Genomic DNA, 19640 nt, shown 5'->3' with positions numbered 1-19640 from the left:
TCCAGCAAGCAGTGACAAAACTAAGTCTGTTATCTTGTATTAATCAGTGTTTTTTACGTTGTGTTACATCACATATCAAAGAAGATGTTCCTGACATTTTTTTTAAGGCGATAGTTTTGTTTTTCTCACAGTCTGTGCACACAGATTGCTTGTACTAGCTCTGCATCATACTCTTCAGTAGTCTCTGAGGAAAAGCTATGGCTTTATGGCTCTGACATGTTTACTATCTTAATAGACTAAATATGTTAAAAATCTTGTAGTGTGCATCTGTTGTCATGCTTTAGTCCACTGTTGTTGTTTAGCTTCTAATTTTCATCACTCTGTTGGGTTTATTAAATGTTCAACACAGGGAGACTAATTAGTCTTGGCTTTCGTTTTTTTCCCTCTTGCTTTGAGTGAGAACTTGTGGTTCTGATTTGTAAGGCAGAGAAAAACATCAGATTGGCAATGAATTAGTCATTCCTTGGCTTTCCTTTTTTTTTTTTTGACAAGTGGACTGTTCCAGAAATGAATTGAATTATTTAAGTGATATTCACTGTAAACTCCTTTGTTAAGAGATAGTAAGACATGACACAAGTGTTTTGTTTTTCTAAACTTTTATCCCATTTGGCAGCCTGTGAATTGAATACAGAATACTGTATATGAACTTATTTGGCCTTAAACAAAATGACAGTTAGATGATAAGATCGATATCAATCTCATATCTGTGTGCCAGGTGGAGAGTTTGAGTCTTTGGAGAGTTTTTGGAGAGTGGAGGGATGTTTCTTATGTTAAAAGAAAGACTGGAAACAGGGGGAGATGGCTAGATTCACTCAGAACAGAAATGTGAAAACAATAACTTTAGTTTCAGGGGGAGTTATGGGCCGTCATTGGTGGAAAAAAGTGCATTTACTCAAGCACTTTACTTAAAGACAAATTCAGTGCACTTGTACTTTACTTAAGTATTTTAATTTCATTCAGCTTTCTGCTTTTACTCAATTACATCTCAGTTATTTATGTTTTACTTCATTTTACTTTACTACTATTTTTACATTGTCTAACTGCTTTTTTTGTAACAATTGTTCATTGCCTTCAGGTGAGTGAAAACCATGCATGTCCAAATTTGATGACTTTGAAATTGAAATGGAACTTGAAATTTGATTTTTCTGATTCATTAAAGGTTGATGTGTTCATTTATAGGTTGAGAAAAATGCTCCTCTTTCTTAAGATAAATAAACTATTTAAAACCCCTCTTGGATTCACTTGGAAATGCATTGTCACTGCTGGATGCAGACTATAAACAGAAGACATACAGTGTTAATTACTGACCTTTAGAGGTGTCATAGGCCTGTTTTTGGACTTTAAAAGAGTCAGGACTGCTTTTTCCTGTGAACTTTGTTTTATGCAGGAACAGTATAGTAAATTATTTGTAGAGTATGCAACTGAAGCACGACTCTTGCTGCCATTGTAGCCTTCTATATGCATGATACCTAATTAGGGGACTAGTGTCTTATTTTGAATAAGCAATTAATTTGCATCGTCATATCTTGCTCACCAGTGTCCATCTATACATAATTCAGTATTGCCATGGAAACAGCTTGATGAGGAGCATACATGCCTTTAATATCCTGGATTAAAGAAGCTTATTCCTAGTACCTTGGCACATTTCCATTTCATTTAATCAGAATCAGAGCTGAGGCAGGTGATTATGAGCAGGAAATTATGTTTGTGTGCACCAAGTCAAAAAAAAAAAACAACTAGAAATGAAGACTGAAAGGTTCAGAATTAATAAGGGGATATTGGTAAACGTATTTAGAATAGCTGTTAATGAGAATGTTAGGATGAACATTTGACATGGATCTGACCTCAGTGCGACAGAGATTGTCATAAAGGCACACATACAGCATCACTGTCATTTAAATCATTTGTACCTTGCTATGAAGTATGGAAACTATTGTTCATCGGTGCTATTATTCTGTCATTGTGCTGACAGCAGTGCCACTACAAAATAACAACAAATAAGAGTTATGACTCATCTTGACCAATATATTTGGCTCTCTGAAAGGAAATTAGGCTGCCTGACAGTGACAGGATAGAATGGAGAGAGACAGCATTTTGATTTATTTTGATGCTGTTGATGTTGTGTCAGACCTTCCTCATAAAACATTAGCTTCATTCTGTGTTTGTCCGCTTACTGCAAACATATTCTAGACTGTGAATTTGCAGCTTAAAGGGATAGTTCAGATTATTTGAAGTAGGGTTGTATGAGGTACTTAGCGGTAGTCAGTGTATTACCGTCAGTCGAGAAGACCAGCAGAGAGGAGTTCTAGCATGGAAGCTAAGCAATGTACAGCAATGGATATGGTCAGCAGCTAAGGTATATAAGCCACTTGAACTGATATTGCTTTTTTAGGTTGACCTTTTTCAAGTGTAAACAATATTTTGAATATGTTATTTTGCTGTCACACAGCCTTGTTTGATGGTAAACTGCCATTATATATAAGCCTAATATCGCTCTCGCAAACAATCAAACAAACAAGATTGAGACAGCTGTAAACCAGCAGCTGCTGTGTTTTGTGAGGTAAAATTACTGGTTTTGCCCATGGAGTTTGGTTGGTTTGCATAGAGCAATATTTAGCTTGTATAACACTGGTCTCCTGTCAGACAAGGCTGTCTGACAGCAAAGTAAAGCGGGGAAAATATTTTAAATGCAGTGAACACTTATGCTGATGTAGATTTTTTTATGTGGGGCTTTTTTAAGTGGCTTAAATACCTTTTGTTGCTGACCCTGTCCACAGCAGTTCATTACTTCTATGTGGATACTCGTCTCTGCCTCTCCAACCTCCAATCTACTGTATGTAATAAACTGACTATGGATAAGTACCTCATATAACCCACTTCAAATAATCCAAACTATCTCTTTAAGAGTACAGCTCTGCCCCTGTGTTTTCTGTTTTCTACAGAAAACCGAGATTTATAATGCATCTTAGAACAATGTGAGCTCTGTGTCACACTGTTGGAGTATAATTTTATCTACTCGCACAGACCTGTAATACATATTATCAACTTAAGCTAAGAATACATTATCATACACTTACTACAGAATATAGATTTTCATGCTGTAGTATTTCCTGTGAAAATCTCACCTCAGCTTTTGCACTTTTAGCTTCTCATAGCTGCAGGGTCAGGTGAAGTATAATGAGACTAAAGTTTCCTGAATAAACACAACCACAACACATTATAAGGTAATTGAAATTCTGGTCCTTTATCATCATGGCGTTAGAATAACTAGCGTAAAATTATCATGTCCCTAAGTAATGAATAGAGTAGATGAACATTAATGTGCTCTCCAAACAGTACTGTCCTTTGGGGGGAGGAGGAATTAGCATTTTTTAACATGGATTTGTTGATTTGGGTTTATAATACAAAAAAAAAATAGTCAGCCTCAGTCAACCAGTGGTTGCTTTTGTGATGTATTGTCACCTTTGGCATTTATGCTTTTTTTTAAGTCAATTCTCATTAATGAGAGTTGCATACAGCCAGAGTTACTTTTACAAACACTAGTGTCATTAAATAACAGTGGAAGAAATCCTATAGTGCTTGCATAACAATATAAACTCAAAAGAGTGACTCAGATTTCCCGGGGCAGTCACTTTTCGTAGTGGACTCTGTAAATTCATAGCAGGGTTTTTGTGCTAAGAAGTGAGAATGTTCTACTCTAGTGGAATATCGCTTTAAGGCTCTAACACAGGATAAAATTTTGGGCAATGTGGCTTGGCAACGTTCTCTGAAAAAGGAAAATGTAATGTGACACAGGGGACCCATATTAAATAGATCTCTCCAAGCAACGAGAAGTTTTGATAGTAATTAGTGTGTTCTGATAACTCCCTAAGGTTGCTCCCCTGCAAAAAGCTAATGTGGCGGTTCTCAGCTTTGTTATATGGGTTTGACATCATGATAGACAGAGGCAGTGGATGACCGGACAGTCTCAGAAGGTACTACATACTAAGTCAGAGACAGAGAAATAGAATGAGAGGCAGGAGCAAAGGTTAAAGAAAGAGGCAGGCAAAAACAAGCGTAGACGCAGAGTGCAAAGTGCAAAGGAAAGCAAAAAGGGCAATTAGGTTAATCAGAAAGTTTCCCCTGCCAAATTACATTTATTTTATATTCTCTTCCTCTCTGTGTCTGAAGTCCTGAATTCACCATTAGATTCACTGCCTGGAGCTTGGCTTGTGCTCACTCTTTAGTCACAGATGCACTTTATGTCGGAGATGAGTTTAATGGCAGCATTAAACATCTGTAGCCTCAGGTGCTGAATGCAGATGAGCACACTGTGTCTGTCAGAAGGAAAGAAGGAGTGACAAATGAGGGCGATCATTTTCCAATAGCTGTCATATACTGGTATACTAGTACATGCATACAAGTGCACACATATCACACGTGACACACACACACGTACACGCATACGCACATATATTGGATTTTCCCCATCTTCCTTGTTGTCAGTAAAAATTTAATGAGGGAAAAGTTGGCATAGGCCTCGTCTCAGTGTTAAAGTGCCCTTTACTGTTATTATTCATGAGACAATGCAGTCTTTATATTGCTGATTGACAAGAGTGCAGCCCACCCCTCCTCACTGCTGCTAAAGATAATGCACTTCAATCACACATAATTTATTTGACTAGCAGTCATTATTTGTCACTTTAGAAACCAACTTTAACATTATGTAAACCCAGACATCTAAGTCTGCATATAGGAGACGTCATTGTGGCTCTGTGTGTGCATGTGTGTGTGTTGTTTATTTCTTGTGTGTATGTGCATACTCGTGTGTGTGTGTATGTGTGTATGTGTGTGTGTGTGTGTGTGTGTGTGTGTGTGTGTGTGTGTGTGTGTGTGTGTGTGTGTGTGTGTGTGTGCGTGCGCGCGCGCAGGTATATGTCAGTGCTGGGAGGCAACGGCCCAGTAATAAAACACTGTGTGAGTGGTAAAATAATGAAAGTCATAAAAAGGCAGATAATTGGCTTTTTCAGGTTGGTGAAATGGATCACTTCTAACTCTGCTGTTGAGAAACGGCTTCTTGGAGGAGAGGGGTGAATCAGAAGGATGAAGAAGAGAATATGAGGGAGAGGAAGACAAGAGAGGAAAAATGCATATTGAAAGGTGACAAGAAACAAGAAAAGAGAGGAAGAAAAAGACAACATGATAACAAGAAATGAAAGGTATTGACAAGTCAGAGTAGCATAAAGGGCAAAAGAAAAATAAGAGTTCAATGTAAAAGAAAGAGGCATTTTGCACACTCCTCCCCTGTTTACTTTTCCTTTTCTTTGTGTAATTACTCTGAAAAGGCTGTAGAGAGAAAATCTCTGAAAACATTTAATTGCACTTTAATCCATGTATTCAGTTATAATTAGCTTCACATTGATATGGCCATACAGTACCATATTCAGCCACTAGCTGGTGTAATACTACATCTATATAAATTCAAATTAGGACTTTGTCCGTTTGTGTAATCTTCTAATTGAGTCCTATCACGGAGTCCTAGTCTCTGCACGCACATACATATAACCTGTTCAGAGGCGCAGTGTGTGTGAGAGAACGTTCGAGCTGTAAAAAAAAAGAGAAATGGGGTGAGCGTGTCGGGCTATCGGCTCATGACAGTGAAAAGACAGATGACCCTGAGTAGAGGAACGGCCTCCCTGCCTGTATAACATCTATCATCACTGAACAGACTTGTCTTCAACTCTGTCGTATAGTTCCTGGTGTGTGTAGGTGTGTGTGTGTGTGTGTGTATGCGCGCATACGTGCGTGCTCTCTTGCACGTATTTGTGGGGTAATTACCTGCAGATGAGACTTTGCTGGAAAACGACACTGTCTACTCTGTAACTGCAGTCAAAAAATATACTCTGACATGCTCTCTCTCTCTCTCTCACACACACACACACACACACACACACACACACACACACACACACACTAGCATATACCACTCACACTGGCAGTTTGGCAGTCTTTGCCAATGCCGCTGTCATTGAAACAGTCACTCTATTCCAAGTTTTGTTCCCTCCTCAGTGAAACCTGGGTTTCATTCAGTCTAACAGGTATCCTGCTCAATTCATTCTGCTCACACTCTTGAAGGGAGATTTCAGGTCCAAAACACTGAACCACTGAAAGGGCTGTATGAAAGGGCCCATTGCTGGTAAAATTCTTTAAAAAAAACATTGAAAGTTGTTCTTTGCATTTGCAAAATGTGTTGCAGATAAGAGTGCCAATGTTTCCGTTGTTTTATTTCCACAAAATCAGCTGGTGAAAATAAAAGCTTGATTAATGCATGATTTTTTTAAGTCCTAAAACCACCTTTTTAAGTTTAAAGTAACATGGTGGTCTCATTTAGTTATGGGAAATACGGCCTGCACCATATGTCCAAATCCTGATGTGACATAACATTTTTTAATATTGTGTTGAAGATATGACTTGAAAAAACTAAACAAATAGTGAAGTGTATATATTATTTTGTTTCATCTGAAGTTGCCACAGCTGTTTGGCATGTTCACACAGTACCTTTGTTTGTAACATACTATCTCTCCTGAATCCAAAATAATTCCAGATAGCAAAAGTGTTTTTCACTTCAAAGTCTTTGTCAGCTACATCTTCCTCACTCTTCTCTTTGCCCTCAGCCATAGTGCTAGCTAACCTCGCAATTACCACCAAACTGGCACCAATTAATCTCAAGGTAGCTGATGGCTAGCTGGGGCTTCATCTGATTGGCCAAACTGTCCAAAGTGTCCATGTAGTTAGTCTTTTGTGATGCACTTATTGCATATGTTCATATCATGGTGACCATGAAATTACAATTTATCGGTCAGCACTATTGGAAATGTAAAAACTGACTTCTGGTAAAGAATGAGACAGGATCTGAACCTTGGTGTCTTGGTGTCCTAAAAGGCTTTTACGTGCCCATCCATCTTCTGAAACTTCACACCCTTACTTCTCTGTGCTTGATTTATGTAGGGAATAAGCTAGACTTTTTTGTTGAAATAGAGGCCAAATAAAATCATCATCAAATGCCATTCCAACCACGAAAGACAGCACGACAAAAGACCCAGAAATTACTGTGACGGCAGGGCTTACTGGTCTTTCCTTTTTTAAAAAAAAATGTTGCCCACAGTAAAACACATTTCCCGCCCTCAGGTTCTCAGTTTAACCAGAAATATTGCACTTCTCACACTTCTGGTCTCCTGAAACAGTAAATGCCTTGCATGATGGCACCTCTATGATTATTGTTTCAGGGGAGGTGAGTGTTATTTGAACCCATCTCCCACTCATTTTCCTGTTTCTCTGTGGATTTGATGTGCACCGCAGAGGTAAAAGAAGAATCCAAACCTGAAACCCTGGTGAAAGCTAAAGAAAGGGCAGGAGTGTCAGGCTCAGAGAGACACACAGATGAGGAAAAACACAAACAAACCAAAAAAAACAACTTTTGAAAGGAGAAAAAAAAACTTTCTTGTGGCACTACCACTGCGCCACTTGACACAAGTTGTCAAAAAGAAGAGTGCATGATTGATCATATGTCATTTATTTACACTCAATTCATCCCACCTAGATAGCAGGGTGGAGCAACAGAGACATAAATGGAAAAAGTTTACTCTAACCTCAGATGCCAGGCAGGAACAAAAGCTACACAGAACACAGTTTAAGGGGGAGAAAAGCACCCGTGGCTGCTTGACAGATGGAACTCACCTGTCCTCAAAAGACAGCAGGCTTCATCGACATTTGTCTGAGGTGCTAAGCAGAATCCCTGGGGTGACACCGCAGGCTTTGATACTGCATCAGTTTAGTGTAGAGGTTGTCAAAGTGATGGGGGGGGGGAGAAAAGACAAAGGGCAATGGGAGAAGTATAGAGACAGAAGATGAGGGCTGGGGTGAAGGGTAGAGTGGGGGTGGAGAAGGGAAGGGCAGGTGAACAAAGAAAAGTAAGAGAAAGGGGAGCTTGGAGAGAGGATTGCAGATTGATGAATAGAAAAAGAGTTAGAAGAAGGGCTAGATGGAGAAGAGGGTGAATGGATGATAGCAAAATGAAGCAAGAGGGGTGGGATTGTGGACCAGTGAAGAAGAAAGCATGAGGGCAAATGGCAGAGCAATTCAGTCCGACCTTTTCAATGAGAAGACTTTGGAGTGGCTTATGTTGATCGATATTTTAGTGATATGGTCTTGTTTTGCTCAAAGAACATTTTTCCTTGAGAATTTGCTGTCTGACTTAATGCTCCCCACCACTGTTTACTTGGTGATTTTTCTGGGAGAATGGGACAAAAGGCATCTAATTTCCTCCCACCTCCCTTCTAAATGGCTATCAGTCAAAGTGAACACGGTCTCTTGATGATAAAGAGCTCCCCATCTTAAGCGCCTGCCTATGTCTGCCTCTCTTTACTGCCATCCCTCCCTCCTTCCCTCTCCTCCTTTTCTTGATATGCAGACTGTGAACTCACTGGTTGTCTTTGTGGTTTTCAGACAGCAGGTTGGTATTTCTCAGCTCACCTTTTGAAAATGTCATAAAGAAGGTGAAGATACACAGTCCCCCTTTATGCACTCCTGTCAAAATATCACATTTTTGCAGAGAAATGTTAATGTAGTAAATTTAAAACAGGTTTGATTAATCTATTGGTTCATTTTAGTTGTCTTTTCAGTGTCTTGAGGCCAGCTATCTTTTGTATTCTGTAGACACCTATTCAAATTTAGAAAGTTAAGAATGTAGAAGGTCTTTGAACATTACAACCCCTTTCACATATGTACTGCAACTCTGCAGTTATCCAAACACTACGTAGAGGAGCTGTATGTGTGAACACAAATGTCTGAATTTTTGGCCCAGATTTGACCCAGCAAGCTCCCTAGTCTTAAGTCTGAGTGAGCCTCATGTGTGAATATAGCAGCTCAGTGTATGAAGCAAGCGAGTGGGTGTAGTGATGATGCTGCGTGGGGTGCAGCTACTTCATCTCTTTTTTGCTTGCCTTTATATGACTTTCCACTCTTTCATTGATTGTTTTGTTTTCATACAGACTATCTGCCAATCAGTATCGGCCTACATGAGTCTAATATTTTTCAAGCCCTTCTTCATCCATCTATGATGTAAAAACATCAGATTAAAGTGTACGTCCTACAAATCTGAGTGTACCATGAAGTGTGTCTTGTCCTGGGCAGGCAGACAGAAGTCAGCTGATCTCTGTGTCTGTCATCCTATTCCTCTGTTTTATTTAATTTCGAGACATGGTTTATATTGATATCAGTGCTAAAAGAGTCCTAATTATGGATGAGTCTTCCTGCTCCTTGTTCTGCATGCACCTCCCCTCTCCATTGTGCTATCAGTTAGCCATTACACTGTACGGATTATTTCTGTGTGTGAACATGTCTGACACGGACAATCTCTTTATACATGCTGCATGTGTCGAAGGGCACATTATGATGATATCCTGACCTGAGTTCACATCTTAAAATGGCTAATGATTGAAGTATATGATAACTATTCCCATTATGTCTCATCAGTCGTTGCAACAGTATTTGATGCCCAAAATTTATTATACCGATTTGGTGTACAAGTTAATCATCACTCACATCACAATCATCATTCATCACAAAAAATTACTTTAAAATAACACATTTTGACATCAAGACCTTGAGGAACACCACTGAATAATTCATGCTGTCATTTGGTGTCAAAAACTTTTGACATTTGAAGATTTCTGCAAGAACTGAATTTTAACCCCTTTATTGTCAGAATACATAGAGAGACCGTACATCTTCTGAGTGTCTTAAGTCTCTCGTTTGTGGTTGTGAAATGTCATGAGGCTGTGACTATCCTAGAGGTCAGGGTTTGACACGCCGAAATGTAGCCTAACTGCCCCCTTCCCAACATGTTAGGGTTCACGACCAACACATTACTGTAACCAATACAACAAAAGTCAGATTTTATCATTGTGTGCTTGTGAAAAAGAAACAGTCTATTCAGTGCTAATAGTTTTGCCTTTTTAGAGCACATTGGCCTTCTGCTGATGATTCAGCGGGTTTTTATGTGTCCCTGGTTTTGACATTTGGACAAATCTCTTTAGGCCAAGTAAGGGTCATCTCCACATTTTTATTGTCCAGTATTGGCAGTAATTGCTTTTAATTGTTTTCATGCTGTATTTTTTAAAGATTGAATTTTCAGTAAATACAAAGATCCGTGTCAAGGTTATTTTTACATAGGCTCAAACTCTGTCAGTGTTAATCAAATGGAATTTAACTCCCACCATATTCTTCATTAAAATTTCTACCTAACTGGACATCTGATCATGCTAGGTGACTCATTTCTTTACAACAGCCGTACCCATCACCTTGAGATGTAGAATTATGTTTAACATTTCATATAATTATTGTTGCATGAAAAGAGTGCTAAATGTAGCCTTGGACAAGTATTAATCAAAGGTAAATGAGAATGTAGAAAATAAAAATGGTTTTCAGAAAGTATATTTTGCTACTCTATAATCACCAAATACAAAAATCAAAGTTACAAACCACAGTAAGACCTATATAGCCATGATTTGTTTTGTTTTTTTGTGTATGTATGAGTGGCCAGGTGAGATGTAACGAATCATATTAAAATATTAGTCACATAGTTCTCTGAAACAGTTGAAACTACAAAACAGAAGGAGAGTTCGATCTTTGTTTTGAGACCGTTTTCATGCCTTGTAGAATATAAAATAGTCTTACATCATAAGCAGTTAAAAATTATGCTTCGGGTTAAACTTAAACTCAAACTGAAAGAACACGTAGGCTTGGAGCAATGAATGACTATGAATATGTAGTTTTTATAGATAAGGTCAGTGTTTGTAGTGGTGGTGGTGCTTTGACTGAGCTTTAGTGCTGGCTGGAAGGCAAAGAAAGATGAGGACTTCTGTGACATTGATCAACCCTGACTCTGCTGTCCTCTGCTGTACTAAATAGGTGTTGAAGGTGAGACAAAGAACAGGGGCCGTGCACCAGAGACCAAAGACATACTGCTCCAGAGGCCTGTTTACTGTTTAATGGACTGTGTTCTCAAATGGGACAGTTAATTAAAGCAGTGCTGTGGTTGATCTCCCCCTGTTGTTTGTGTCCATGTGAGTCTAAATCCAAACCCCACACCACCACAGAAGTGTCACAGCCGTGTAAAGGAATAGAGAATTTCATTGGTTTAGTGGCTTGTTAATAATCAGGCCTTTAATAGTGACTTATGAACTTGTCTTTTTTGGAGAGATTTCATCTGTTCTATCTGTCAAACGGCCAGGAGGTCTGCTGCAGTTAACACAGAGAGGTTTGTTAATTAAAAAGGTGTTTTTGCACACACACACCCTAACAGCCACGCAATCAGTTGCATGCAGAAACACATACACAGTTTTGTTTCTGCAGAAGAATAATTGTGGTCATGCAATAATACCAAACAACACATTAAGAATCCTCAGGAAAATATGAGAAGGACGCAGTCAGGATCACACAGCTGCGATGGGCTATAATGAATCAAAGCTCTTGACAATGAAGTATCCTTTTGAGTTGATAATGATGGTGAGAGTAGAAGATGGACTTTGATCTTTTAACACACAAGTGTGTATGTGTGTCTACGCATTAGTATGTGCCTTTATTTTTTCTGCTTGAGTGGGGCTGTGGTATCACCTCATGTTGTCGGTATTAAATCATCTTAAAACAGACTTATTACAGAAACGAGTGCTCATTAAAATGGAGTCCTTAGGGGCTCCTGTGCACCAGCTGCTATGCTCTCTGAACATTGCAGGTTGTGGTCTCAATCTGACCTTTATTACCCCGTCTACCACCCCCACAGAAATCTCTCTCATGTCTTTCAATTTATTTTTCTATTACTTATATTCTCTTTTCACTCTTTACAGGCTGTAAGAGAAGGTATTGTTAACTGTTTTGCATCTAATTATCACATATTATTGTTCTTCATGCTGACCAGTTATAGTTTAGTCAGTGTTGGATTTAACAATACCAAAAACCTAGGGTACAATAATATTGTAAAGTCCAAAATACGATTTTTATTGCAATATTACAAAAAAAATATATTTTTTTTTATTAATTATTAAATAATAATTCTGCTTTTTTTTTGCTCATATGAAGTTTGTTTTTTCTTTTAACTTGAAGTGCTTCTGTCTTGCTTCTTCAGTAAAATAAAAGAAGCCAGATCAACATTTTTTATTGTGATATCACAACATTTGGTATATTATTACTTGGGCTGTGATTGTATAGATTATTTGTGACCAGGGTGAAAAAGCAACCAAAATGCTTATGTTCGATTGGACTTTATTGAATGGTACTGTTATAAGAGTAGCTCCTACCAGGAACAGGGTAGTGTGTAATGTCTGTGTGCAGCGTGCAAGTGAGGGAGAGCGAGGAGTAGACTGAGAGTGACGGTGCTACTCCAGCGGAGCAGAAACTTAAATGTGGCAGTAACTTGTCCGTCAGTAAATGTACAGTTCAGGTTACAGTGTGTCAGTTAATGAACACTGCAGCTTCTCAAGACCAAGAAAAGTCTCATCTCTTGTTTCCCAACTGCTAGAAAAGTGATGGGGGTTAGCTACGAAGTAAGCTGGGCAGGAAAGGCTAACATTAGGCTGTTTCCAACACTAGCATTGTACCTTTACAATGTCGGCTCTGCTGTGATCGTATCCCTTTCAGAGACTTTATAATCCAGCATTGAACTGCAGTGTCTTTTTTTGGAGACTTGGTAAAATACATCCATAATGATAAGTCAAATTTTTCTGTGTTTAAAACAGTTGGTTAGCATTTTGTTAGTCATCCACTGGCAATCCCATAATACCTTGGGTTGAGTTTGGCGCAATCAGAGATCGAGTAAACATGAGATTGATCCCTCAAAAAAAATATGCAGTGATGACGGTAATAAGCTGAACCCCGCGGGAGGCATCACATGACTGCAATATTGCATTTATCATAGCCCTAATTGTTACATTCCTAATCACACAGGTTTCTGGAAACTGCTGGGATATTCAGAAGCAGCGGATTTTTGACATTGCTTTTTAATGCATCATCTACACTATCAGCCATGACCAAAGTCAGAGAGTCTTTGAAAGATTCCACTGGTTGCCTGAGGAGAGCAGTGGGGAGCAATGAAGACAGGTCAATGATCAAGTTTTCTCTCTGACTCATCCTAACATGAAATCTCTTTATTGCTCTCCCTTCCCCTTTTCTCTACCTCTCCTCCAGGGAGCCCAGCCGTCCGACCAGCCTGCTGCCTGCTGACTGGAGCTCAGGGCTGGGTTTAGGGAGGGAAGATGAGCCCTTACCTCCAGGGCTAGAGACCCTTCCACTCAGACTGATGCAGCAAGACTGTACTGCTGTCAAAACCCTGCTTTTAAGGCTGAGACGGACACTGCAGGAGGTATGAACACACAGGCACAAGCAGTGAGACTCTTCTTAACATGGGTTCATACTCAGATAGAAACTTTAACTCAGAAGATCAAGATTACATCCCAGAAGTGCATTTGACGGTCACAAAGTGCAAGAATAATGGCATCTAGAAGCTGAAATTCATTATTATTCCTCTTATACCACACTGACAGGCCCTTTGCTGATTAAGTTATACCAGCATCAAATTGTTTTAAACCAGTAAGGGTGAAGGGTTAGCACATAATATGAAGCAATTGGCATTTGAAACAAAACAGTACAGTGCTCCACTGACAAATTCTTCACTCTCTGTTTTAATCAGCTCTATTTCAGCTCCATGAAATCATCTCAAAGTGCATGCTTTCCGCCTTTAAAAGGTCTCTGTAATCATTTTGTTTTGTTAATTTAATCAGATTCTACATTTGGAGAAGAAAACAGGGAGGCTTATTCAAGCATTTTCCATCATGTTCTTTATATATACACACACTCACACTCCACACATTAATTCTCCCGTTTCAGAGTATCACTCTGCCCTTTAAGTGCTTTTTCCTGCTTAAAGCTAAAGTTTTACCTCAGGCTACCTTAGGCTATGAGGCTATCTCAGTGTGAAAGTTGAGAAACCAGTAAAATTACATCCATTCAATTATAGATGTGATTAGGTGTAATAGTCACTTAGTAAAGCACTGACACGTTGCAATAGCTGGACGAGGTTTAACTGTAAAAACCAGGGAACCATATTGATGGCTGCCCTGTGTAGCCATGCAGGCTTTTTAACTCTGGGACTGCGTCATGCACCAGAATGTAAATAGAACATAATAATATTCAAGCTTTGAAACTTGTAGAACATTTACATTTTATCATTTTTTTAAGACTTTTTTTTTTTTTTTTAAAAACATGACTCGTAAATGTGATTTGCATGCTTTATTTAGGGTAATTGCAATTTGCAGAGAGCTTGACTTGGGGCAGATTCTCAGTCATAATGATAAATTATACAATCAACTGAATGTAAATTCCAGTGTTAGTTAGAGTACAGTCCACACCAGGCTGGAACGATAATTACAGTCTTTTGGAAAATGGCTGAGGTCCAAACAATTCAACTTTTTTTTTTTCAAGTTACGTAACCACAGCTTCAATAGAAGAAGTTATTTGGAAGTTGGTGTTTGGTGCTGCTTAATATATTGTGCTGTGTATGCTTTGTTTCGGAATGAAAGTGTTGATACTTTCACTAACACCCTTTGTCCCTATATTTTGGAAGTGTATGACACATTTACATACCAAAGAGAGATATTAGTGATACCATGAGCTCTGGAAGTTGAGCTGAAAGAACATCCATTAGCGATGTGTGGCTGCTGTTTTCTTGTAATCTACATGAGTGGCTGACCAAATACTGCAATATTATACAGACCCACACTCACAAATACAAATACACAAAGGGACATATAAAAGGGTGTCCAGACCTTCCCTAACACCCCACCATTAGTCCGTCTAAACCAAGATCAAAGCTTGCTGTGAATTACAGCCCACGGAGGCATATGTATGGCTTTCTCCCTTTCTCTTTACTGTTCATTTCTCTGTTTTTCTCCTCCCTGGACCAGTCTGAGAGAGACATGAAAATGATAAAATGATAATTAGTGGAGAAAGACATAAACTATAGTAGTGATGGAGAGACTAAAGGGAGTGCATGAGAGAGAGAACACGGCAGCAGAACATGAATATGAAAGAGGAGATACTTTGCCCTCTTTGCTTGTTCTGTTGTGTCATTAACTTGCAAATTTTGTTACCTTCCATCAGTGGATGTAATCCATTCTGCAGCAAGGGGAGGGTGACTCGGCATGTCTGGATGCTTTGCATATTATTTGCTTGACCTTCTTGTATTGAGCCCCAGTCTTCTGTCCTTTTCTTTTGTTTACCTTAACTTATAGCCCCCAACTTCACTTTACTTCTCTTCTCTTTAAATCAGAACACTGGTCAGCTTTATATGCCACACATAACACAGCACAGTTTCATTCCAGTCAGCTTCAAAACAACTGAAAAGGCTTGGAGATGCTTTGAAAGAGGCAAAAATTTGCATAAATGACTCATGCAGTGCGATCTAAAATTTTTAAAGCCAGGCGCTCAGGTCCAAAAGTCCAATATTTATCTCATTATCTCTTAGATTTTCTGCATCTGTCCTCCTGTATGCCAACAGTCACACTGTATCAAATATTGTCTTAAAATATCATTTGTATTGTAGTACGTTTGAACAACCCAATAAATTGAAAGAAAACATACAAATTGTAAAATAGATCATTACATGATACCCCCAAAGAAGTGACATTGTCACTCTGTTAAACGTAATTGCTGAGAGAAAGCCATTTTCCTACATTTCAATTTTTTGTGCTGTTGCTAAGTGAGACAGCATAGAGAGAAAAACATTTTTATCCTTACATGCATATGCTAAGTGCGGTTATGTTATCAAGGGCATTTATTATCATTAAAAAACACAGGGATGCACTATGAAGTTTAGTTTTTTCATGCTAAACACACACACACACACACACACACACACACACACACAACATATATAAAGATGATTAATTAAATTTAGAGTAGAAAAGTAAAATAAACAATATACACATTATGTACATATACACATTAACACCAATACACACACTACACACCTGTAGCGCATTCTTAGAATTTGTGTTAAGTTCAATGTAAACAGCAGCAACAAGATGGTGATGATGATATTGTTGACCTTAGAAGTCTGACATCATGAAAACCTGTCCATCAGCTCTGACTGTGTTTGACCATGAAGCATCACCTCCTCTCAGGTGGTGGCTCCTCTGCAGGAGTCTTGCATGTTGTGCCCTGTTAGCTCAGAACTGTTCCGGCAGACAAGTGTAACCTTGATCTGGGATGTTGCGGAGCAGGTTTCTGTAAGATGTGGGCACAAGGTTCTCCGATTTTCTCTTGCTTGGCCAGTCTGAGTCACATTTTATCCGTTTCATTTGCCTGACTGGACATGAGCCAGAAGCAGCCTTAAGTCCCAGCTGTTGTGTGTCTCTTGTCCCCGCTGTCCTTCACACCTCCTGGGGTGGTCTGCAATGGTGCGTCCAACTGATCTGATTGCATGGTCAAAAGAGGCTGTGTGCATTGTTGGTCGTTTTAAGGTCCGCTACTCTGTAGTCCAAACTTCAGGCTTCCTTTTTTCAGTGCCTACAATTTCATTTCTGTCATAGATGATAGTTTCTTCAGCAATAAAAAATACCAGAAAGAGAATAGTAGTGAACTTTGAATAAGCTACTGACCACAGCATCTACATGTGCCGCCAGCTTAGCCAGCTTAAGGGATAAGATGTCCGACGTGGCTGGACTAGCCTGTCCACAAGAAGAGCAAGAATCAGTAAATAAAATGATAATAAGTAGTGTAACATGGCAAATTCTTAGTTGCTGTGAAAAGGTTATGCTGAGGGGTCTTTGGGGTTATGACACGAACCACAACATCCCCAGTTAAAGTTCAGCCGGGGAACTTTGGCACCTCTCTCTCCCTTATCTCCTATCATCTCTCTCAACTATCTGTTGTAAAGGCATGACATGGATGACCAACAGACCAGATAGTACATCTCACTTTATAATTTCCTGTATTTATTTTGCATTATATTTGTCAAATTAGCATATTTAAGCTGCTGACATTCCATCCATTCTTGATTTATCTCTCTTTCAGCAGTTTTATCCTGTTGGTTGCACGAAGAAACATTTCTAAAATGCCACTGTCCATGTGTGCATTAATGTTGCCTTACACAATGATCGCCATTTGTCAATGTCAGCCATGGATTCTGGCAAAACAGTGACGGTCCCATTTGTTACAGAATATATTCACAGTCTTTGTGGGCATGTTTGTGCAGTATCCACACAAGCACCGCCAGGCCCAGTTAGCGTGTGCCTCTGCGGCCCCTCCGTCCATCCCAGTGACTCTTACCCCCAGGCAGCTGCTTGACTTGTGGCAGCAGCTTATTCTTGCTGCCTCCACCAAATCTTTTCAGCTTAGTGTTGTTGAAAAGCTGTAATATGGTAAAATGAGGCTCAGAATGCTGCTGTTCATTACATTTCAGGCAGTGGAGATCATCTGTGCATCCACCAGATTTGGGAATGAGTCAGAATCAGTGACATAGAGTAGCTGGTTAAAGGGACAATTTATCCAAAAATGAAAACTCAGTCATGCAGCCCCATGCAGATTGAAGCTCGGGTTTAGTTTTCGAGTCCACAAAACAACACTGCTGGAGTTTCACAGGAAAACAGTTTTGCACAATTTCCTAACAATGGAAGTGAATGGTGACCAGTTTTCACCAGTGTTTTGTTTGTTTAGTTTTTTGTTGTTGTTGTTGTTTCTCATTTGAAAACTAAACATCATTCACTTACATTGTTTGGGAAATTCTGCAGCTTCTTCTGTTTACCTGTGAAACTCCAGCAGTGTTTTGTGGGCTAAAAAACTAAACCTGACCTCCATTTGGCATGAGGTTGAGTAGATAATGACTTTTTTTTTTCATTTTGGGGTCAACTATCCCTTTAATGTGCTACCCATCAGCATCAGTAAAAGTTTACGTCAACTCCTACTATTGAGTTCAATAGTTGCAGTTCTGATTTAACACAAACATCGCTGAAGCCTAGGGTTAAAAAACAAAGACAAAATCCTCAAACAGGGTTGGTATTTTAAATTCAAATAACTCACTAAATTGAATGAAAGTATGTTGCTAATGGTGCTGCTTTCTGATAAAAAGCCAAATGTCAGTGAGAGAGAGAGAGTGGGCATGAATGCACCTTGAGTTATTTGAAGGTTTTCATTTCTTGATTTAACTGATGTGTGAATGTGATTAAAGGGGTGTATCAACCTACAAAACCTGCTTTCCTTTCTGAGGCCATTCATCATCTTTAGACATTTAGCTTCTGGGTAGTGCAAGTCATTAAATCCGGAGCTCCCAGGCAGCAGCTTTCCCCATTCTTAAATCTGAAAGGCTTTTTACTGAACCACATCTAATTGTGGGGACAGTTGTGTGTTAAGGCCTGTGGGACAGGGGTGACCTTAAAGAGAATGTGTATGTGTTGGAGAGAAAAGAGAGTGGAGAGAGTGTTTGGGTGTCAGTGAGTGTGCGCCTGTCTCTCTACATAGGGAAAGGCATTGATCACAGATGACACATTGAGGGCCTGACGCCATAGCACACCTATAATTCTGATAGGGAGGTATGCTTCTTTAAAAGGTCAGCCAAACCAATAAAGCATCAAGTTTATGCTGTGCAAAGATTTGGGCTCCAATGTTTCTTAGGGCTACCTTCAAAACTGGAGGCCAGAAATATCAACAAACTACCAGGATTTTAGCCTAGAAAGCGTCTTTGTAAGGTCTCTTAATCGCAAGTGTGGTCATCTCTCTCATACAAGAGAACAGCTGCTTTGCATATAAATCTACAAGAGGGCAGCAGATGGTAAGAAATAGACCTTATCAGAAAACCAAGTGTGTGAAACATGTAGGTAGCCCCTTGTATATACTGTCATGTCCTTGCCATGCATTATTACATCCGCAGTCCTGGATGAAGACATGACTTTATCTTCTCCCACTTTGCCTCTGTCTAATCAAAAGCCCTCCCAGGTGACATTTATGCCAGCGTCTACTCTTTTTGAGAAGTGTGTGTTCATTCGCGTGCATGTCTGCATGTGACAGAACGTGCACCCTTTGTCACATAAATGTATTCACTGTATGCGGCTGTGTGTGTATGTGTGTTTTGGAATAGCCTCTAGCCGCCCCTGCTCTCTGCTCACTAGACACCTGTGTCAAATATCTGAGCCAAAATGTGTCTGATAACAGCTGGCTTTATATGAAACACAGATGATGTAAGAAACCAGCTGGAAAGCTACAACATGGAGTTGTATTAATACTGACAAATTTTTAAAAATCTGTTGTTTTACATTTTTGTGAACCAGAGGTTCTTCAAGCCTACTGTAGATTTAGAAACTTGATGTAATATTGCCCTGCAGAGATTCTGTGAAAACTTACAACTACACTAAAGCCCCTTTTACACCAGACAAACACTAACACCTGCTAACATGTCACTTTTTTCTTCATTGGGAAAATTGGGAAAACATGCAATTGGCATTCACTGCCGGGTCAAATGACTCTGCAGTAGACACAGGTGTGTATTTAGCAGAGGAGGGAACGAAGTCACACATGTACAAGTCTCAAGTCTTAACCTTCAAGTCTCAAGCAAG

At 39.3% G+C, this 19640-nt stretch overlaps 1 protein-coding gene across 1 annotated transcript in view; it reads left to right on the top strand.

The window, feature by feature from the left end:
- ccser1 (coiled-coil serine-rich protein 1) overlaps nucleotides 1-19640 on the top strand; it is a 152139-nt gene that overhangs the window by 39042 nt on the left and 93457 nt on the right. The window contains exon 7 of the mRNA XM_084728740.1: nucleotides 13222-13396. Coding sequence (XP_084584866.1) covers nucleotides 13222-13396 — 175 coding nt within the window. The remainder of the gene's footprint in view (nucleotides 1-13221; nucleotides 13397-19640) is intronic.

This window comes from Lutjanus erythropterus, chromosome 10, assembly GCF_056507025.1.
Source record: "Lutjanus erythropterus isolate fLutEry1 chromosome 10, fLutEry1.hap2, whole genome shotgun sequence".
NCBI lineage: Eukaryota > Metazoa > Chordata > Actinopteri > Lutjaniformes > Lutjanidae > Lutjanus > Lutjanus erythropterus.
This window is presented reverse-complemented; position numbering and strand designations above follow the sequence as displayed.